The following is a 23,977-nucleotide window of genomic DNA, read 5'->3' as shown; positions in this document are numbered from 1 at the left end:
TAAGAAGTCATTAAAATATTTATAATTTTCTTGTCATATGTCAGGTATTATATGATTCACATCTTAGTCAGAAATTTATGTTAGGCATTAGTTTTATCATCATTTGAATAGTTCAGAGAATGAAATTTAGAGGCTTGTTAAAAGTCATAATCTAGTAAGTGAAAAAAGTGAGATTCAAACTACAGATAACTATAAAGATCATTCTTCTAATATAGCAATATTCTGGTCATTCACTGATCTGTCCTTCTTAATAAAGGATGCTGATAGCACTGGTTTTATGTGAATATTATCCAAATACAGTTAAAAATTGAATAAATAAATAATAATTAATTTGTGTATTTAAAATATCTGCATACCTTAGTTCTTGTACCAAACTATAGTTAGAGAATGTTACCCATAGGGGACAAATGGTAAGATATTTTAACTGTAAAATTTAAAGTTTTCCTTCCATTAGCACAGAGTTGTCCTCATGCTTATACTGCTGAATCTTCAAAGCCAATATGTCAACGCTGTTTTACGTTATATTTTATGTTGTTATTTGTACACATTTATTACTGATTGATGTATATTATAATTACCAGAAAATTGTCACAATCTGTGATCTTCCTTTTGGGTAGTTATTTATCTTATTAATAGATGTCACCCACTTCATTTACATGGAAAACAGAAGTTGCTATCTTATATTTCCTGTTTCTATTTGTTAATTATCTTATGGAACAGATCTATCTTTGCATGTGCTTGTGTGTGTATATGTGTGTGGTGGGAGAAAGAGATATTCTGGAGCAGGTTTGTGTTATATAGACTATTGGCTTAATTGAACCAGGTCATCTGCTTTTAATAGCTCTTCTGCCACAGCCTAGTGAAACCTAGACCAACCACAAAAAGATGTTAATCCTAGTCTTAAAATAGTGACTTCTATTGAGACCCACAGGCTGTGCTTTAGCAAGTGGTTATTTCACTGCTTCTTCTGCATGCAACTTTAGCAAAGAATATAGTGCTTTCATCATGAAGGTTGGGACCACCGCTCTTGTGGCAGGAATTGTTGGTGCTATTGGCATCATCCTATTTTTGGTAGCATTTGGGACTGAATATTGGTTACTTGCAACAGAGACTTGTGGAAGTTTTGATTCTAAGAATGGAACTGTGGATATTGAAGAAGAGGTAACCAGAAATCTAATGTGTTCTTTTAAAATTGTGGGACTTTTAAATAGCTGCCCATTAAAGAAGAGTCAATTTTCAAAAATCTACATATTGGAATGATTCATTGGGTTTTAATTTTCTTAAAGTTTATTTTCAAATTTAATAATTTTTGTTTCAAGTTTATTTAGAGATTGGAGATATGGAGCCCAGGGTAAGCTGAGAAATAAGGGATCCAGGCTGAATGGATATTGTTGCAGTTTTATTCTCACACTAAAATATGTTAATTTGGATGATTAATTTGCAAAATATCCTCCTTGTGATTTTAAAAACATTTTACTGTTTATAATAAGTAATGTAGAAATTTGAGGGAGAAAACATACCGGAAGTTTGGTCCAGTTAGTAGATTTGAAAGACATTTCTCTAGATGAGTGCTAAAAAATGCATTTCAGGACTGCTAAAAGGTCATTTTCATTGTTGTGATGTTACTCTAGTCTTGTTTAAAAGGCTTTTTTTATTAAAAAGTTTACATAGGACCCATAAGCTTTTCTCTAACTTTAATTTCAGGAAATTCAAATGCAATCATATTATAAAACAATGCTCATCACCCACTGTTAAACAAGGCTTACTCTCCTTGCAATATCTTCATTTGGAAAGTGCATTTACCCTTTGTAATGATTCCCCAGTAAAGAAAAAAAAAGCTATTGCTCTTTTGAAGGAAAAAAAAAAACAAAATGCAAACCTGAGCATAACTCATTATGAAGCAGTATGGGTAAGGAATGTGTTAATGCTGATGCTGGGTCTCAAAAAATTCAGTTTGACCTCCCTTGCTATGATTCGTTGGTTTTTGTGTGATTTTCCTTTCCAAAGGTTTTCAATTTCTGCAGTTTCTAATTAATAAACATTTGTTACAATCCCATATATCATTGAAAACTTGCAGGATAAATCTACAGCAGATTTATTGATTTATCAATGTGTATTAGTTTTAAAGCAAAACTACTTCTAAGGATTTTTTTCTTTATAAAGAGATCCTGGAACACATTTACTTTTATTTGTTTACTTCTTGTTTCATGAAATATAGTCCCATAGTACAATCCAGGTTAATATCAAATTGGTGATCCTCTTTCCTCTGCCTACTTAGTACTGAAGTTACAAGTGGAAACCTCTATTGCTGACTCTAAGGGAATACATTTGCAACAATGGATTCATTATAAATAATAAATGCACAAATTATATGAAATAGTTGTATTATTGTGGTATCCACTAAAACAGCTCACTTTGTGCTCAGCTGTAGTTTCCAGCTTTTTTTTAAATGAAGCTTTCTTAATGGTATTGAAAGTTAAAATATTATGTACATCTTCATAAATAACATTAATTTTGTACCAAAACAATCTGGTGAACTCTCCTGAATATTTAGAAATGCATTTTAAAACTAAAGTATTAATGTATTAATATTCCTAAGGAAACAGTAAACAATATATTTTTAAAGCATAGTTTATAGATTTCTTCTTATTTATTTATTTATTTACATCCTGGTCATAGTCCCATCCCTCCTCACATCCAGTGATTTTTCTTGGGGTTCATGATGTGAAATTCCAAAATAATCAATAAAAATTATTAAAAATACTTAAGTCCAGGCCTTCATGTTTTTATTCTGGCCTTCTAATTTATACTCTAAAACAAATAAAGCTTGACTGTTCAACATTCACTTCCCTAATCACACTACCTGGAAAAATTCAGAGTGCAGATACTTTACCTTCATTATTTTACAATGGATTTCAGTTCTGTAGAAAGATTTTCTTGTCTCATTAATTGTGAAACATGAATTATGCCAGTTCTATCTCACAATTCACTGATTGTTAGCATGGAAAATCCTGCACTATGATTTATAATCCAAAGTTATAGTTCAATTGGTTTCTAAGGTTTCATGAAGAAGAAATTTGTAAAGAAGGTATAAAAACTAGGTCGTATTTATCTATACTTTCATGAAACAATTTTAGCTTATATTATTTATTTTAGAATATTACTATTACAATAATATTGTAAAAAGTATATGGACTATACCTTAGAATCCAGTAAATAAATATATGATGTCTGCTGAATATGTTGCAAAACACTGTGTACTCATTTTCACTTAATTTTCAAATATATTTTATTTATCCTTTGAGAATTTCATTTATGCATATAATGTCACAAATACTCACCTTTATCTCTTTAACTCTATCTGTATGCCTATCCACATGTTCCTGTCCCAAGCTTCATGTCTTTTTTTCCCTCAGAGACCCACTGAGATAAAATTTTGTTTCCCATGTATGCATAGGTATAGGGATATCCACTGAAACATGATCAACTTATCAGTGACCACACCCCTAAAAAATCTAATTGTTCCCTCCACTAACAGTCATCAACTGTCACTAGCTCCTCAGCTAGAGGCGATAGCTCTTTTACTAACATCTTAGCACTGATAGAATGTTGACTAACTTTATCTTATGGAGGAAATCACATGAGGTTTTTAATGTACTGGTCTCACCACAACCATATCTATGTCTTGTGTTTATAACATTTTTGAACTCTCTTCTCCAAAGTTTCCTTAGTCTTGTGGGGTGGGGTATGATATAGATGTCTCATTCACAGCTGAGTACTTCAAAGACACATTGTCTCTGCGCTTTGACCAGTTGTGAGTCTCTTTTTTAGTCACAATCCAGTTTATAGACACTTTTCTAATTAAGACTGAGAATAGCACTAATATAATAATATAAAGTATTACTTAGAAATTTGATACTATGTCCAGTAGAACAATAATGGTAATGAGTTTACCCCTAAGGTATATGAGATCCCCAATCATGAAAATATGGCCAGATTTATAGATCAAGAATGAGTTTCCTTCTTTGGAGTAGGCTTAAATCCAAATAGAGAGATGTTGGTTACCTGCATGATATTCATGCCTCTACTTATACTCATAGTAATATCTTTCCATGCCAGTTTTTATGACCACATACAGTGGCTTTTCTCCCCATGTACACTTTCTGCCACTTTCTGGTACTATAAAAGTTAGTTTACAAGGAGGGAATTTCATGTCAGTGACAGCTTGATGTCTCTAAGTCCTGTGACCAAAGTATCTGATGGCTTTAGCAACAGAGTTTTACCATCAGTTCATATTTTGAAAAGCTCAAACATAATTCTTGAGAGCCACGTATAATGATCAACATTTCACAAAACTTAGAAAATACTAATTTTTCCTGTTTTCTTGTTAAAGAAATATAAATCCTTACTATATAAATTAGTAACTACTAACTACTAGGAAAAATTACTTACAAGCTCATTCAAAATGAAAAATAATAGGACCTATCAAAAATTAATTATAACATTCAAGTCAACCAGATATTTAGTTATATACCTTAAAATTAAATACTGGTACAAAGAAAATGACAGAAAGCATATTTTAAAAATGTTTCCTAACCTGTCAGAAATGGTAGTCCAGTGTGTTGTAGAATTTATGCAAAACCAAGTCACGTCTAGGGCCATAATTAAAATTTTAAATATTTTATTTCATAGTATGATGAAGATGTGAGAGATTATGAAGAAATGTCAGTGATTTACCATCATGAAGGCTTCTTCTGGCGTTGCTGGTTTTTTGGAGATGACCCACAAACTTCAGTTTGGAAATACTGGTTTAGTGAGTATCAGATGTTATGTGATATATGTGTTAAAAGTAGAAACTATGGTACATTTACACTATGGAATACTACTCAGCTATTAAAAACAAGGAAATACTGAAATTTACTGGCAAATGGATGGAACTAGAAATGATCATCCTGAGTGAGCGAACCCAGACCCAAAAAAACTCACATGGTATATACTCACTTATATAATAAGGGATGTTCCATGAAAGTCTTTACTTACCAGGAGATTGGGATATATACAAGGACTTCCTCTTATGACTCTAGGTGAGAGAAATATGGGAGAATTGAGAAATAGAAGGATCCAGAGGGTCCTAGAAACCTACAAGAAGAACATCATGGTGGGCAGATCTGGGCCCATGGGAGTCTGCTCAAACTACTGCACCAACCAAGGACATTACATACAGGAAACATTGAAACCCTGCTCTGATCTAGTCAATGGACAGGACATTCACCACAGGTGTGTGGGGAGTGGGGACTGACTCTGACATGAACTTTGGTGCCCCATATTTGACCACTTTCCATTGGTAGGGAGGCCTGGTGGCACACAGAGAAAGGATAAGCAGGCTACCAAGGTGAGACTTGATAGGTTGTGACCTTGATAGGTGGGGGAGGAGGTCCTCTTCTGTCACAGACCTAGGGGAGGGGAATAGTGGGAAAGAGGTAGGGAGGGAGAAATGGGAAGATACAAGTGAGGGGATAACAACTGAGTTGTAATCTGAATAAATTAATTAAATACAATTTAAAAAATGATGGCCTCACCTCAGCTTCAGAAATAATCTCTTACATAGTTATTGAAGGAGATGCTTTACAGTGACAACATATAGTATATAAAACCTTCAGGTTTAGAAGGCAGCACTTTTTGAAAAATCATATGTACTGTTTGTGCTAGAAGACAGCTGGATTTCTTTTATGGTTCTGTATTTTAAGCCATCACTTTGTGCATGCTAAGAAAATGTTGAACAACTAATTTGTTACTTACAAAACCAAGTAGTAAGAGTATACTTAACTTACAAAAGGGCTTAAAACTCATTCATTGAAGATGTTGTTTTTGGCTTTGCATGTAACTTTAACTTGTTAAATTAGAGCATAAATATTCAAAATTTGGAGCCTTCAGTTTAATCTATGATTATTACTCTAAATCATATTGTTTTAAAATACTGACCAGGATTTTAATTGCCAAATGAAATAATATTTTACCTTATACATAGAGATTGTCATTGCGGATTTGTAATTATCAGTTACCATGGTAAAGTTACTTAAGCATTCTTATCTGGTCTTTTCTCTGGAAATTGGGAGTAACTCAAACTCAGGACTCAGCCATAACATTCCTGGGAATATACCCAATAGATGTTCTACCATACAAAAAGGACATTTGCTCAACTATGTTCATAGTAGCTTTATTTGTAATAGCAAGAATCTAGAAACAACCTAGATGTACTTCAACTGAAGAATTGATAAAGAAACTGTGCTACATTTACACAATGGAATACTACTCAGCTATTAAAAACAAGGGAATCTTGAATTTTGCAGCAAATGGATGGAACTAGAAATGATCATTCTAAGTGAGATAACCCAGACCCAAAAAGACATACATGGTATATACTCACTTATATGTGTATTTTAGCTCTAATATTGAAGTCCTCTGAGAGACTCCACCCAGTCGGGCATAGGGACAGTTACTGAAACTCGAAGCTGGATACTGGGCACAGCACTAAGGATATAGGGTGGCCTTACCAGGCTTCAGAGGAAGAGGTTATATGTGGTACAGCAAGCACTAGATAAGCTAAGGGCAGACATTAGGGGAGGAGGGCTGCCCTTTCTAAGGACTATGAGAGGAAGGGAAAGGATACGAGGAGGGTGGGATCAAGAGGTGTTGAGGGAGGGGGTGGTAGTTGGGATGTAAATAATTCAAACTGAAGAACAAGCAGGTAATTTATATTACTAACCCCATTACATGGGAATAACTGAGACTGGTAGAGACAAGAATGTAAACGCATATTGAGGATTCATGTTGGCCACAGACTGTGACGTATTACAAGAGGCCATTCTTAGTATGGCATGAAGGAAGATTTGCAGTTATTTTACTTTTGCTCATACCATGAGCAGAGAATCAGTCTTAATTACTCTGTATATCCTGTACACCTCATACAATTATAATGTTAGAAATGTATAATGCTTTTAAAAAACATATACATTTATTTTATTACACATGAATAAAACAAACTACATACAGCAGGGAGAACCATAAAAGAAGGTGTATTTCTTTGTGTTTGGGTGAAATGTTCTGTAGATATCCTTGTTTCTCCATTTAATTTCTGTCTTGATGATCTGTCTATTGGGGAGAGAGAGGTTTTGAAGTCTCCCACTATTAAGATGTGGGGTTCGATATGAGTTAAGGTTTAGTAATGTCTTTTTTATGAATGTGGGTGCTCCTGAGTTTGGGGCATAGGTGTTCAGAATTGAGACATCATCATGGTGTGTTTTTCCTTTGATGAGGATGTAGTGACATTCCCCATCTCTAACCCTTTACTCTGAGGTAATGCCTATCTTTATTGGTGAGGTGTGTTTCAGGTATGCAGCAGAATGATGAATCCTGTTTTTGCATCCATTCTGACAGCTTGTGTCTTTTTACTGGGGAATTGAGACAATTGATGCTAACAGATATTAATGACCAGTAGTTGTTAGTTCCTTTTGTCTTGATGCTGGTGGTGATAGAGTGTGTGTGTTTCCATGTTTCCTTCTAGTACTTTCTGTAGGCTGGGTTTGTGGTTAGGTACTGAACAAATTTGGTTCTGTCATAGAATATCTTGTTTTCTCCATCTATGGTGATTGAATGTCTTGCTGGGTATAGTAGTCTGTGCTGGCATCTGTGATCTCTTAATGTTTCCATGACTTCCGCCCAGGCCCTTCTAGCTCTCATAGTCTCTGTTGAGAAGTCAGGTGTAATTATGATGGATTTGCCTTTATATGTGACTTGACCTTTTCTCTTGCAGCTTTTAATATTCTTTCTTTGTTTTGTACATTTAGTGTTTTGATTATTATGTGATGGGAGGATTTTCTTTTCGAGTTGAATCTTTTTGGAATTATGTAGGCTTCTTGTATGTTTATGGGCATTTCTTTCTTTAGGTTGGGGAAATTTTCTTCTATGATTTTGTTGAAAATGTTTTCTGGGCCTTGGAGCTTGGACTCTTCTCCTTCTTCTATTACTGTTATTCTTAGATTTGATGTGCTGATAGTGTCCCAGAATTCTTGGGTATTTTGTATCAGGAACTTTTTAGTTTTAACACTTTCTTTGATTGATATATTGGTATCTTTGATCATATCTTCCACACTTGGGATTCTGTCTTCCATATTTTATTTTCAGTTGGCATGGTTTGTATCTGTTGTTCCTGTTTACTTCCCTATGTTTTCCAACTCTAAGACTGACTCAGCTTGTGTTTTTTTTTTGTTGCATCTAATTCCCTCTTTAGGTCTTGAATAGTCTTATTCATGTCTTTTTCCCATTTGATTGAATTTTCCTTTAATTCTTTATAGGATTTACTCAGTTCCTTCATCTGTTTGAATGTATTTTCCCGTGTTTCTTTGAGTGTTTTATCTTCCCCTTTTAAAGCTTCTATCATTTTCATCACCTCAGATTTAAAGTCTTCTCCTTGCATTTCGTGGGTGTTCATATCTCCAGGGCTTGCTGTGTTAGGATCACTGGTTTCCTGTGTTGTTATATGGCTCTCAGTTTTGTTGCTCATCTTCTTGCACTGTCCTTTAGGCATCTGGTTGTCTCTGCTTTTAGGAGTCCTAGATGTTCCTCCAATGAGGTTGCTGTCTGTGTTCCAGGTTGGCCAGACAGGTTCAGAGCAAGTAAAGAGAGCTCTAATCCTAAGTTTGTTTTCTAGGGATCCCCTGAGGCCTCCTTAGGATGTTGGGCAGGGTGTGTTAGAGCCTGTACCCAACTTAGTTCTTCTGAGTTCCATGACTGTATGCTAGTTGGGTCTGGCAGGAGAGTAGTGGGCTGATAGATTTCCAGTCCCAGAGTTGCTGAGGTATCCTACAGTCATTTTCCAGAATGCAGGGCTCTGTCTATCTACTGTGTTCTAGATGGGCTATTACAGTAAGCCGCTGGCAGACAGAGAGAGATTGGAGCTAAAAGCTGCTAGTAAAGCAGCAGCTAATGTGTGAAGTGGTCCGCACAGGTTTCTGTTCTGTGACCTAGATGAATCAGGCCAATAGGATGTAGGTGGGTAGAGTGAGATCAGAGACAGACACTCCTAGCAGCATTGTGGCCCAGGCAGGTCTCTGTTCAGCCTGTTGCTTTGTCTGAGCAGGATGCTTCAGGTAGGTGGGCAGAGACAGACCAAGGCCTGAAGTTGCTGGTAGGATGGTGGCTATTGGTGCCTGGATTCAGCTTTGCCCTCCACAGGCCTTCTTGAGATGGCAGGACTATGCTTATCTGTTTTGTGACCCAACTAAGATAGGTTGGAAAGCATCTGGGAGGCTGAGAAGAATTAGAGTTAAAATGTTTTTGGGTGCCCCCACACTCTTTCTCGGGAGGCAGGTAATGTAGATTGTGTCTGGGGGCCAGGATTCAGCTCTGCCTATCTGCCACTCCCTGTCCCAGATCTGGCAAGCAGTAGATGGATAGTGAGAGCCATAAGCTGCATGGATATCCCACAGTCCTTCTGTTCCAGATCTGACAAGCAGTAGACAGGCAGTAAGAACCCGAAGCTGAATGGATAACCCACAGTCCTTTCCAAGATGGCGGCTAATGTGAGCTTTTCCCTGGGATATTTTTGTGGGTTAATTGGGTGGCCAGGGGTCAGACCCACCCATGCCTCACACAATGTGGATCTGTCTCATCTGAGAATCAGCATCTCTGGTGTTTTGTAGCCCTCAGTTCGGTCTTTATGTCACTGTGCAGTTCTGGTTTTCCTGTTCATCAGATGCAGTGTGCAATAGGCACCGTCATCTTCACTCTCCCTCTACATCTGTTTTCATCAGCTGCTGGATGAAACTCTCAGGAGACAGTAATGCTAGGCTTCTGTCTGCATGCATAACAGAGCATCATTAATATTTTTGAGCACATCTGGTTACTTTAGTAATGCTAGACATGTATATATTCTAGAGCTTGATGTAGAAGCAAACTTAAGAGGTTCTTTCACAAATAAACAAAGTAATTTTAACCTCTATATATTAAAATCCTGTTTCAGGACTAATCAGAGATGAGACTGATCACTAGATATGATTTATATATTTTAAGAACTTAATATATATCTGGGATCAAGATATAGATATATTTTAGAAAAACAAATATGAAAAAATTCATTGAAGGCATTAAGTATTTTGCATATATGAGTAAATAAGGAGATAAATAAGAACTATATAGAACAGAACCTGTAAAAATGGCTCAACATGTAACAGAACTTTCTTTGCAAACATGAAGACTTATATTCAAATTTCAGACCCATGCTAAAAGCTGGGTTGGTTATACATACATATAATTCAGTGTTGTGGAATATGAAGACAATAGGATTGCTGGGCCAATTCTTATGGATTGAAATTTTCAATAAGATTAGAATGTAATAACTTGGCTCTGCCTCTATCACGGAATAATCGGAGTATGGAGCTTTGATGAGGAGGAACACTCCACAAGTCCAGATATTGACACTTGTCCCTGAAAACCCATTAATAGAATGAGGGTTCTGGCTCATGATCTTGTGCATGTAAATGTTTCCTGGTCAAGAATAAAGTTAAACAAGAGAAATACATTGTAGGTCTAAAGACCAGTTCACAAAGGAATGACTTGAAAGAGACATCAGAGAATTTCATAACAAACAGTGCTTTAAAACATTGAGATATTTTTGCAAACTAATTTGAAAAAGGCTGAAAATTTCCCAGAATAAGCAAAATAAGGAATTAAGGAATTTAAAAGAAAAATCTAGGGAAGAGGTCTCCTCTAAGTACAGTTAATTCTGAAGACAGGAGAACTTTACATACATGTTACCCTCTAGCAACTCAGAAGCAACTCAATGAAGAAGCGGCACAGATGTGAACACATTTGCAGACTCATCAACACAGAGATGAAGTATCACTGGCAAAAGGGGCTTAGATACAATTTATTACCAAATAATAATTGGACAATAATTTTTTTTGCTTAGGGTTAAATTATAGGAATTAAAGCTTGAAAATAAGTGTAGTAATACCAGAGTTCTTAGAATACTATGCACATTCCTCTGACTACTATACTAGGAGGGACCCAGAAGGCTTTAGTAAGCTACTTGTATTTTTGTGGGTATGCAATTGAAATACATTATCTTCTGAAAGTGTGATAACAGTATCCAAGAAACCTGTGCATATAAAATTAGATGTTGAAATCTAATTGGCCAAGTGACTTAAGTAGTCAGGTTGAATGAAAGAAAAGAAAAAAACAGCAGTATACAGAAACATAGGAGGTTCTTTTGAGGGAAGGGAGTGTTTTTGACACAGTTTCTTTGTGTAGTCTTGGCCATCTCGGACTCAATTTGTAGACCAAGCTGGCCTCGAACTCATAGCAATCCACCTGTCTCTGCTTCCCTGAGTGCTGGGATTACAGGCATGTGCCACCATGCTAAGTTAAAAAGAAAGTTAAGCAATCAAATAGACTACACTCTGGGAATATACTCATGGAATTACTTCAGCTAAATAAATAAATAAATATATAAACTCTAGGATGAGTTGATGTAGTAATTGAATAATAATCTAAAATAATTATTTAGTTCCAGCAAAATAGCAATATATACAAACAAAGAAGAAAATACAACTCATCTACAGATGTAAAAAAACCGAGATAATAAAAATTTGACTATTCTCAGATAGTGAACTCTTACATTAAACTCAAAGCATCTAAATATGAGATAAAGAAATGAATAGGTACTTTTAAACATACCATACTAAAAGTAATTCTTTTTAAGAATTAATCAGGAAGACAACATTAGTTTTGGGTGACTGCTCAGGTTGCAAGCTGTCTCTGTCATCTTCTCATTTGGGAAACTGCTAACCTGCACCCCGTGTATACTCAGGTAATTAATTTTATTCTTTCTCAAGTTTCTGATGGTGTTAAAGACCAGATAGTTTAGTTTAAAATTAAGCTTAGTTGTTTAAGGGTTAAGATATTTTTAGGTCTACATAGATGTTTTAAGTTAGTAATGACAAGATGTGATAGGTTTTGATTTACATTCGGAATTTTAGACTTACTCATACGGAAGATGTTTTCTTCAAGGCTACCAAATACAAATAGCCAAAACACTAAGAATGTAATGTTTATATAATTCCTGATTGTGTCATGGTTCTTCTTGCTGTAGTTTATTATATATATGTGTGTGTGTAATAATATAAATGTATACGTAAAAAATAAAAAAACCACAACCACTATAATTAATCACCTAAAATGAAAATATGGTACATTGATAAGAACATCTTAAAAATTTCATGCCAATTTCATGTCACCATTTTCACAAAATGGATATAATCAGCCTGTAGGTTCAACCCTAGGTGTATAACTCTTTATTGAATAGTAATAAAGATACTGAATAAACAAACAAAAATAAATATATATGTAAAAATAAAAAATAATAAAAAAGAACTAAGGTCAAATTAAGAATTGCAACAAAGTTTTGAATTACATTTTAAAATGAAAATTTCTGGGTTCATTTTCAGTAATTACAATAAAAAATCACTACAAAGCTTAATAGTAGGTTTGAGAAATCATAGTGAGGAACCAAGATAGCTGATGAATAAAAATATGGTGGCCATCCTGGCTCAAAGAGTATACTTGGCAGAAATGGCATACTCATTTATATCTTAACTCTGGTCTGATTTTTTTAGATCAAGTGCATCTTTATACATCTCTGTCTATATATATATCTATAGATATAAATATAGATGTAGATACTGTTATTACTGTTTTGTAAACCCTACTTCTGTGTGGTTACTCCTGTAGTTTGCACTGATAAATACTTCTATAAAGATATTGGTTATACTTGCATGACAAAACAAGAATATTGGTAATTATAATGAAAATTCTTCCATAGAATTTTCTCAGGATGCAATAAGTTTTATTGGCGCGGAATTTGTATGAAAATAGTTTTCAGCATTTCTTGATTTTGTGGCTACAACACTGAAAAATGTAAACATTATTCAAGATATTTCAGAAACTTTAATATGGGCAAGGACAATATACAATGATGTCATTTTCTCAATGGAATAGGATATAATTCATTTTAAGGAATCTACAGAGTATATGCTTTCAACAGTACTTTTAGATAATGTCACTTGAGTTACATTTTAATTAGAATGCTACTTAGTATTCTTTATTGTTTGGAAGTGAAGGAAAATGTGGTCCATCTCATACAAAAATATTTGGAAGCACAAGTCCAAACAATGAAACAGTCAAAATTATTAAAATATAAGGTATCTTTGTGATATGTCCAAACAGTGAAATAGTAAAAATTTCTGATATTTATGAAAATAACAAGTATCTTTATGTTCTATATTATATTATCTCTCCTGACTTAAAGTTTGAATAAATAAAATTACCATAATAGTCAATACAGATTAGTATTATTTAATAATGTATATTCATTTGACAATGTAGTAGCTTTCATGAAATGATTGTTTTCATGCATATTATGAATTTGGAACATAATCATGCCATCACCCTCTTTATGAGGGAATAGATCAAGGTTATTTTATATAGTCATCATGTAGATATATTTTACACATTAGAAGCTGCTATTTACACCTTAAAGACCAAGAAAATAATAATTTAGTGAATAAGTACAAAATAGAATAAGAATGAACACCAATGACAATAAATATTTAAACAAAAGTTCAACATCCTTATTCATCAAGGAAATGCAAATTCAAATGGCATTGAAATTCCATATCATCCAGCTAATCTATGGCAGTTTGTGCAGAGACTTAAAACTAGTGACTGTGTAATGTTCATCCCTAAAAAAGACATTTATATCATCCTTTTTCCCAAGGATCAGGAACCACTTCAGAATAGGGCTTAGAAAAAGTGTAAGAACTAGAGGTCATCAAGGATTTCTGTAATGTGTTCTGGATGCAAGAGATGCTGCACTATTAACACATAGGAGATGAGAATGCTTTCACAGGACTTGCACAAGATCAAAACAAACAACATTCCATCCTGGAAAGAAGACAATGACACAAACATGTATGTGGAAAATGATAGGGAAGGAGAATATATTTGCAAGAAGTCTGGGGTATATTGAAGAAGGAAAACTTAATGATTTATGCTAGACAGAACGCAGATAAAATCAAAAGGAATAGAAACAGTTTACGAAAATTACAGCAGAGAACTTCCAAACCTAAAGAATGGAACATGCATTCTTGTGAAGAGGAAAACAGGCGGAGTGGATGGGAGCTCAGGGGGGAGGTGGGGGTCCTGGGGAAAAGGAGGGAGAAGAAACTGCAGTTGAGATGTAAAAAGGAAGAAAGAAAACAAATATGTAAAAATATCATTATTTATCATCTTTCTTTTTTTCTTTTCTTTTCTTTTCTTCTTCTTCTTCTTCTTCTTCTTTTTTTTTTTTTTTTTTTTTTTTTTTTTTTTTTTTTTTTACTTCTGAGACAGGGTTTCTCTGTGTTATCCTTGGCTGTCCTAGACTCACTTTGTAGACCAGGTTGGCCTAGAACTCACAGCGATCCACCTGCCCTTCCTTTTTCCTAGAGTGGTGATAATGATGACTCTGAAGTAGTGTCTTATTATAGTTTGCCTTTGCATCTTTTAGACAGTTTATACATTTTTGAGAGAAATGCACACTAACATATCTTGCCAACATTTCATTTGGGTTCTCTGTCTTTCACTGTTTTTGCAGGTTAACCTTATCTGATATATGATTTACAAGAAATTCGTCCAATTTAATGCTGTTTTCTTTGTTGATTTGATAGTGTATTTATTTTTTATTTGTTTTGTTTATTTTGGTTTTTTAGATAGTGTTTCTCTGTGTAGCCTCGGCTGTCCTGGACTCACTTTGTAGACCAGGCTGGCTTCAAACTCAAGTGATCCACCTGCCTCTGCCTTGCCAACTGCTGGGATTATAGGCATGTGAGCCTGTGCCTGTCTTGATAGTGTATTCCTTGATAAAAAGTTTAATTTTTATGTAATCCTATGTATCTGTTCTATCACAAAAATTAACATAGTTGTACTTTTTTGCATGTCTAATAACAGTAATAAGATGCAAGGCATACCATGTCTACTATAGATAGTCTGGATATAATGACTTCTGTTATAAAAGTCTTATAGTTCTCTCTCTCTCCCTCCCTCCCTCCCTCCCTCTCTCTCTCTCTCTCTCTTCTCTCTCTCTCTCCTTCCTGCCCCCCATGTATGTGTGTGTGTGTGTGTGTATGTGTGCGTGCATGCTCACACATGTGTGCATGTGTGTGTGCACAGGCATCTAGGCGCCTAGAGATACCAGAAGAAAACATTAGACCCTTCTGAAGCCAGAGTTACAAAGGAATTTGGGTGGTAACTGATATGAATGCTGAGAACTAACTAAGATCCTTTAGAGAAGCAACAAGAAACTTCTAAGCAATCTTTTCAGCTCCTGTTATCTTTTTAAGAAGAATATTGTTGTTTTTTTAGGAGAGTGCTTTCCATACAACAACCTGATGCTTAATCACTACACACACACACACACACACGCACCTGTGGGTGTCACTACACACATGCACGCGCTTGTGTGCATGTCAGTTCTAGCCATATTAATGTTTATATTCATTGAGTTTTTGGTTTAATATAGATTTTTTAGCAATGCAGATTATAATATAATTACATAATTTCTCTCTTCTCTTGACTCTATTATGACCCTCCTATGTACCTACCTCAATACTCTCTTTCAAATTCATGGCCCATTTTCTTTAATTTATGTTACACAGTATGTTTATGTGTATGTGTGTATGTGTGTATGTTTGTATGTGTGTGTGTGTGTCTCTCTCTCTCTGTGTATGTGTGTTCCTTAATACACAAGCACAACCTGTTCTTTCCATATAATGTTACTTTTATATGTATGTTTTCAGGACTGACCATTTGTTATTGGATATGAAATTGTTATTTTTACTGTGGAAGGCTATTTCTCTTGCTCTGAGCATCCCTTAGTTGCCTATATTTCTTTGTACGTGGTTGAGACTTTTTTGAGATTTCCATCTTCCTTATTAACATGTCTATTGGTGTCTTCTTTGTTATGGTCATGTTTCGGTAGCTATGTTAATGAGATTTCAGGGATGAAGCGTCTGACATTTTTAGGAGACACAATCTAACAACAAACTCTCTATTCTCCTCTTTCTACAATCTTTGTGCCTCCTTGTCTATAACTATCCTTAGCTTTCTGTGTGAGATTTGTTTTGTAGATGCATCAGTTGAAACTAACCTCTACAACTCTGGGTTTTGACTGGTTGTAATTTTCTGCAGTGATATACATATACTGCAATACAATTTTCATGATGAGGATAAGGACTTATTTGGCGCAAGGGCAGACATGTAGAATGTAGTTAAAGAATTACTCTGGTATAGTAAAGTTGTAGTTGTAGGTTTTTCTTCCAAGCTCCGTGACCTCATTAGCCATAGGAAGCTGGCTGCAGTTTTATTATTAAGCATGGTTTTCCTCTTGTTGAACACGTCTTAAGTCCAATTAGATAGCTATTGGTTATTACCAATTTATGCACACCACAACTCCACCTGAAGAGTCATATGCTATGCTGGTCATTGTTATGGGTAGAACTGTTGGTTGTTTCCCTCCTCTGGAAGCTTCCATGGTACTTCTGGTGCCTAAACCTTGGTTAGCGGAGGCTTTGAGTTAGACATAGTTTGGGCCCTCTGGGCCTGCTGTCGAAAATGGGTAGTGACTTTAACAATATGGACTTACCATCCACCTCCATTGGGGAGGACAACCAAAGGCAATAACAATAGTCTGTAGTATTTTGGTAGTCTATGGGTTTCACAGCATGCACTGATTATTATACAATTTACTCTTTCAGGTACAATGTTTTTATTTATAATCATTTAATATTCATTTGCCCACTTGATTTAGTCCAGAAACATAGTTTTTAACTAACAATTAACATTATTTCATTTTTATTTAGCTTGGTTTCTATTTCTTATCAAATATTTATTTGCTATCACATCATCATATACATACTTATTATTACAAGTGTATGTAAAGCTATTTGATACTAATTAGTCCATTTTTTATGTTTACTCCACATGATGGACTACATTTCATCAGTGGTTGTGAACTTTATTTTTTTTGATACATAAACTACAGTGATATAGTTGACATATAATGCCTTCAAATTAAACCTAATAAAGATAAAGTATGCTAAATAGAGTTTGAATAGACATGTCAAAGAACAGACACTGAAATGTCTTACTGTAAAAAAAACATACATTTTTAAACTATAGATAAATCTTAATTCTTCTTTTGATGCAAATTATAAAAGTATTTGATGTAGCAAATTAATTTAATATTCACAAAGCATTAATAATAAATTCAATTGGAATTCTTTGGTAATTTAAGTGGAGACAAATGCCTACTTATTACAAAGCATTACTGCTAACTAGAAAACACTTTAAGATAAGTGGTCACTCCATTAACATATCGAACATTCTCAGTATATTATTAATCATGACAAGACACTGGTATTAACACTGATATAATGACACTGCCATTATAATACCATGGTTTTTCATGGACTTCTAGAATCAGAGAGCATTACTATTTGAGAAGTCCATAGACATTATCCAGTGCAACTTCCTACTTGATTGATGTATGACTCTACTCAATAATATGTTGACAAGTGGCCATCAAGTCTTTTCTTCAATACTTCCATTGAAGATAGCTTAGATTCTTTCACCATGCATCTTATTCTAATAGCTGACAGTTAATATTGCAGCCTTAGTTTTGCTGAACAGAAATCAATCTTGCTGACACTTCTGACCATGAGCTTTGGTTCTGTGTTTCACAGCCACACAAGTTAGTTACTTGTCAAGTAAGTGACTAATCATGTTATCATATGCCTCTTCTCATTTTGACCCCTACCGTGCATTTCTGTTCTTAAATATATAAATTACATTCCGTTGTCTGTAACAATATAATTCTCATTTTGTTATTGATTGAGACATTTTCTTTTGGTGAACTGTAATTTCTATCTGTCTCTCCTTAAAATCTCTCAAATGCCAAATTATCCCATATATAATTTCTGGATTTTTTGCTGTATTATTTTTTGATTTGTACAACCTCAAATGACATTAATTCTTTAATTTACCTAACAAAAGTGTTTATATGAATTATTGTGTTTATCCCTGTGTTTTTCTGATTCTGTTTAGTACAACTGGCACTATATTTTTGTCTATTATAAGTGTTTTTTAATCTTGTGACCTCCAATATAGATTGATATATTTTAGATCATATTTTTTTAAGAAGGCTAACAGAGACTGAACAAGACATGAACAGGTTCTGCAGCAGGTCTTCTAAGTACATATTATGGCTTTCAGTTTAGTGTTTTTATGGGATTACTAGTGTGCAAATGAGTGGATCTGACTTTCTACTGGGATTACTTACAAATAGACATATTTCATTTTAATTATTTTAATTGTATTACTTATATGAATTTTTTGATGTCTAGATGATCAAACTTTAATTTTTAAATGTCTTAGAATTAAAAATAAGACATCTGCTTTTTTTTTTTTTTTTTTTTTTTTTTTGTCTTTAGTGAACCAGCCTCATCCTAAGCGCTGTATTCCTGGATATCTCTTTCCCATGCAAATTGCTGTTGGGCCTTTCCCACATCCATCATTTGATGCAACTGCAGGTGAGTTTTGAAACACATCTCTATGCACTTCTGTGTGCAGTTAATAAGATCTTCCTCAGTAGCAACTGAATCAATGTTATATGCTAGAGTATAGGTTAAGTTGGTTATCACTGTTTATGTTTTCCAGTAAAAAATACTTCTTATTTGGCAGTGTCTATCTATATGTTTTTTACTGGTTTTAAATGAAGAGAAAAAGAAGGTTACAAAGCATTTACAATCTTCTAGATATTCAAAGTAACATTTGAGTTTTTAAGTAAAATGAATCAATGTATTAGATATTACTAATTGCATTTTAAAGATTAACTGATGTTCAGAAGGTTTGGAAATAGCAGAACCCATAGTATTCAGGGTTTAAAATTTAAAAAATAATATTATTCATTTTCTAGAATAATTAAAAATAGAAAGAATAAGACATCTGAATGTCTCTATGAAAATTTATGTTTCTATTCTCTTGTTTTGAAACATAGGTTGCATCATATTCATATCAGAATATCATACATTTGAAAGCTCTTATTCTTAGAATACTACACGCAAGTATACTCTAAAATGTTATCATATAACCCCTGATTCTCCATCTGTCTCCACCTTACACCTCATATTTCTAAACATCATGTCTTGATTAATTAGTGAAGTCCTTATCTTCATGGGTGTGGGACCATATAGTAAAGCATGAGAAACCTACAAGAATTCACAATCTCAAAGAAGAATGATTTCCCCATCCCCAGCAGCTATCTAGTGCCAATAACTCCTCAATACAGGTTAGGGCTTATAGAGCACCTCTCCTATATGCTGGAAGTTTGGCTGACTTGATCATGTGTATGTCTTGTATAGATAACCACAGTTTGTGTAAGTTCATCAGTGTGGTAACAATGTCATACTCAGAAAGAACATTTTGCAGCATATCACTCTATCCTCCCACTCTTACTTTCTCTCTGCCACCTCTTTATTGTTGTTCTCCTATCATTGATAATGAAAGGGTCAATACAGATGTCCCAGTCAGGGCTGAACACTAGGCCTCTTAGCCTCAGAACTTCCAAGAGTTATACAAATCTCTATTGTCTGTCTCTCAATGACAAAAAGAAGCTTCTTTGACCAAGGTGGAGAACAGCCTAGGTCTATGAGTACAAAGAAACACATTAATAAGGACATTTGACAGCATGGCCATTTAGTAAAATTACAATCTCAGGTTCTATGCTAAGGCCTGTGACTTCCTTTTGACCAGTTTTACAGCTCCATTCACAAATTGCTTCCTGTTGAGCAGGCCTCCAAACACTATAGAAGTAGTTGGTTACTCGCAAACTATGATATCACTATTGCATCAGTGAGCATATCATTGCCTGGCAGGTCAGTGTTGTAGCATACAAGTTCTAGCAATTGGTAAGACTATTATTTTATCCCCCAGCATCCTACATAGTCCTTTACAGCACTATGAAAGCTAGCCAACAGTGAAGAGGTTTATCAATCAATTTGAGATGGATTTCATGGGGCACTATAGCCAAAGTTTATGGTATATTTGGAAATAGGATGATACTATCTAATTATGGTGTTTAAGCAAGGGCAATGGCAATAGCTTGTGTTATTATGGAAACTTGTAGGATGCCCATGGACAATAACTTATAGGGAAGTATCCCATGCCTTGCACTGATATTTTCAAGTAATAACTCATGTCTTCTGGGAGTGACATAATCCACTCATGAGAGGTCCCTCTGTTTGAATTCTTCTTGCTTAAATTAATATTTTGAAATCAGCTTCTGAGCTAGTAGGTTCTATGAAGCTTTTTCTTTTTTCTTTTCTTTTTTTTTTTGAGGGGGAGAGGATTGCCATCTTTTTATATTTTTTATAATTTAATTCAAATTGTTATCCCCTCACTTCCCATTCCCCCTCCCTTCCTCTTTTACCCTATTCCCCTCTGTTAGACCACTGACAGATGAGGACCTCTTCCCCCAACATATGACCACAGCTTAACACATTTACTCCGGATAGCCTGCTTTCCCTTCCTCTGACCTCCCCGTCAAAGGGAAGTGATCAAATTGGGGGCACCAGAGTTCATGTCAGATGCAGTTACTGCTTTCCCCATAACTGTAGAGAATGAGCTGTCCATTGGCTATATCTGAAGAGGGGGTCTAGGCTACTGCATGCATTGTCCTTTATTGGTACTGCAGTTTGTGTAGGCCCCACTCTGAATCCAGATCGGCCAGCCATGATGGTCTTCTTGTGGGGCTCTTGAACCCTATGGGTCCTTCTATTCCCCCATTCTTCCATACCACTCTCACCTGGAGTCCAGCAGGGAGTCCAAGCATCTCTTCTGATCCATGCTGAGTGGAGACTCTCAGAGGACATCTGTGTTAGGCTAATATCCACGTAAAAGGGAGTATATACCATGCATGTCTTTCTGAGCCTGTGTTATCTTACTCACAATGATCATTTCTAATTCTATCTATTTGCCTTGAAATGTCAAGATTTCCTTGTTTTTAGTAGCTGAGAAATTCCATTGTGCAAATGTACCACAGTTTCTTTATCCCTTCTTCAATCGAGGGACATCTAGGTTGTTTCCAGCTTCTAAGTATTGCTAATGAACTTAGTTGAACAAATGTCTTTGTTATATGGTAGAGCATCTTTCAGGTATGTGACTAGGAGTGGTATAGCTGGATCTTGAAGTAGCACTATTCCCAACTTTCTGAGGAAGCATCAGATTGATTTCCAAAGTGGTTGCACATGTTTTCACTCTCACCAGAAATGGAGGAGTTTTTCCCTTTCTATACATCCTTGCCAGCATGTGCTGTCACTTTAGTTTTTGAGTTTTTAAGTTCCTGACAGGTGTAAGATGGAATGTCAGAATTGTTTTGATTTTCATTTCCCTGCTGACTAAGGACATTCAACATTTCTTTCTTTCTCAGCTATTCAATATCCCTCTGTTGAGAATTCACTGTTTAGCTCTGAACCCCATTTCTTAATTGCATTATTTGGTTTGCTGGAGTTTAATTTCTTGAGTTCTTTATATATTTTGAATATTAGCCATTTTTCAGATATAGGGTTAGTGAAGATCTTCTCCCAGTCTCTAGGCTGTCATTCTGTTCTGTTGACAGTGTCCTTCATCTTATAGAAGCTTTTCAGTTTCATGAGAGCCCATTTATCAATTGTTGATTTTAGAGCCTGAGCTGTTGGTTTTCTGTTCAAGAAGTTGTCTGCTGTGCCAATGAGTTCAAGGCTCTTCCCCACTTTTTCTTCTAAAAGTTTATTTGTATGGTTTTACGTTGAGGTCTTTAATCCACGTGGACTTGAGTCTTGTGCAGGGTGATAAATATAGATCTACTTACATTTTTCTACATGTAGACATCCAGTTACACCAGCACCATTTTCTGAATATGCTCTCATTTTTCCATTGTATGGATTTGGCTTCTTTCAGAAAAAAATCAAGTGTCCGTGTGTGTGTGTGTGTGTGTGTGTGTGTGTGTGTGTGTGTGTGTGTGTGTTCTATGAAGCTTTTTTGTATATCCATAGTTTAGGATAGCCTATCCACAACCCTCTCTTATACCTTAACCTAATAACCATCCTCATGTAATTCTTTAATCCATAGTATTCATTCATCTTCTTTCATATTGCATCTATTTTATAACTCCACAAATATTTGATTGGGTTGAGAGATGATAGGATTCAATTTGGCTTTGTCATACACACCACTTTTGTGTTAGTCCTTCTCCTAGACTCCTGATTTTTCCATACTTCTAACTTCTCTTCTGAATAAACGTTTTCTCTGCTTCCTTAGTATTCCTACATCTATTTTGATTTCACCCACATTCTATTATTCTCACTCTCTAAATATATCTTGGCTCAGTTGCTTATTTCTAGCTACTTTTGGCTTCAATTTGTGCTCCAAGTTAAACACATAAAACAAGAAACTTGAACCTAGGACTGATATGAGATAGAATATATGTTATTAGATATACTTGACCCATGTTAATTTATCCATGATACTACAGATTCTAATTAGTGATGTCTTTATTTACATATGTTTAGGGCTAAACAGGAGTATTTGGTGTTCACTGCTGAAAAACAAAATAGGCTAAAACTAAAACAAAACAAAACAAAAAACTAGTTCTGCTTCTCTCAGTTACCATTTAGTGATTGAGTGGCAGGAGCTCATTTTTTATTTTCCATGTGGAAGGACCTTGTGAAATTATCCTTCATGGTGTTGGCATGTCAACTGGTATGGTCATTACAGGTATTTTACCACAGCAATGTTGTTGAAATTTATGGGAGAACATTCTTGTTCTGACTAACAAAATTATCATATAGCAGTTGTCTTGTTTCTCAAGCTCTTACAGTCTTTCTGTGTCCTCTTCTGTGATGTTCCCTGGACCATAGGGATTATGCATAGATATTCAGTTTGGGTTTGGGTACCCTACAGACACTTTTTCTTTGAATTTGACTGGTTGTATATGTCTCCATCAGTCTTTCTCTCTTTAAGAAATCTTTTTTGATGAGATGTGTAAGGTGCACTTATTTATGGCTTAAATATATGTATTTAAAAGTCAATTGAAAAGTGTATTACTTTAGCAATTTGGGTTTAGTAGGTTTTTCTCTAGGTCATATGACCCCTCCAACCATGGGTTATTAGCCAGATTTATAGTACCAAGCATGGGTTATCTCCAGTTGAACCGGTTTAGGTCCTATTAGAAAGCAGTTGGCTATTTGAGAGATAGAAGTTCCACTATTGCAGTACTGGGGCACATGTTGTCATTGTTGAGGTTCTCAGGCTTTTTACCTGGGTGGGGCACTGTAAACTTCTCTGACTTGGTAGATTACATGGTTGTGACTAGTAGTTGGTCTTCATTGAGGAGAATTATAGGTCAGTGTAAGCATGATCTCTCTATGATCTCTGAAGTGTGTTGTGTCTTCACCAATAGTGTCCTACTTTCTGTGTTAGTTATTTTTATATTGCAGGGATAGAATATTATGACCAGAGCATCTCAAAGAAGAAAGAGTTTATTCATGCTTATTGTTGCATATTCTTAGAGGTTATAATGGTTAGTTTAATTGGGATAAAAAACTAGAGGCTCACATCTTAAACTACAAGCATAAGGTAAAGGGATTGAGATATAAACAAAGTATTTTAACTATCAAATCCTGCCTCCAGTGATCAATTACTGGTTGGTTACTCCTACAAAGTTTATGCCATCATTGCACTAGCATATCTTAGGGGCAAAACTGCATTGTAGATCAGAGATTTTGTAAATGGGTTGATATTTAACTTTCTCATTTGATAAATGCAGAGTACTTTTTCTACCAAAAGC

At 35.0% G+C, this 23,977-nt stretch overlaps 1 protein-coding gene across 1 annotated transcript in view; it reads left to right on the top strand.

The window, feature by feature from the left end:
- The first annotated feature begins 958 nt into the window (after positions 1-958).
- Positions 959-23,977, top strand: part of LOC311601913 (transmembrane protein 182-like) — a 68,701-nt gene continuing 45,682 nt past the window's right edge. Inside the window, exons 1-3 of the mRNA XM_084789679.1 lie at positions 959-1,161; positions 4,693-4,813; positions 18,585-18,683. Coding sequence (XP_084645805.1) covers positions 1,006-1,161; positions 4,693-4,813; positions 18,585-18,683 — 376 coding nt within the window. The 5' untranslated portion in view covers positions 959-1,005. The remainder of the gene's footprint in view (positions 1,162-4,692; positions 4,814-18,584; positions 18,684-23,977) is intronic.

This window comes from Acomys minous (genome assembly GCF_964271855.1).
Source record: "Acomys minous genome assembly, chromosome: 7".
Lineage (NCBI taxonomy): Eukaryota > Metazoa > Chordata > Mammalia > Rodentia > Muridae > Acomys > Acomys minous.
The sequence above is the reverse complement of the archived record's forward strand: the minus strand, read 5'-3'. Positions and strand labels throughout refer to the sequence as shown.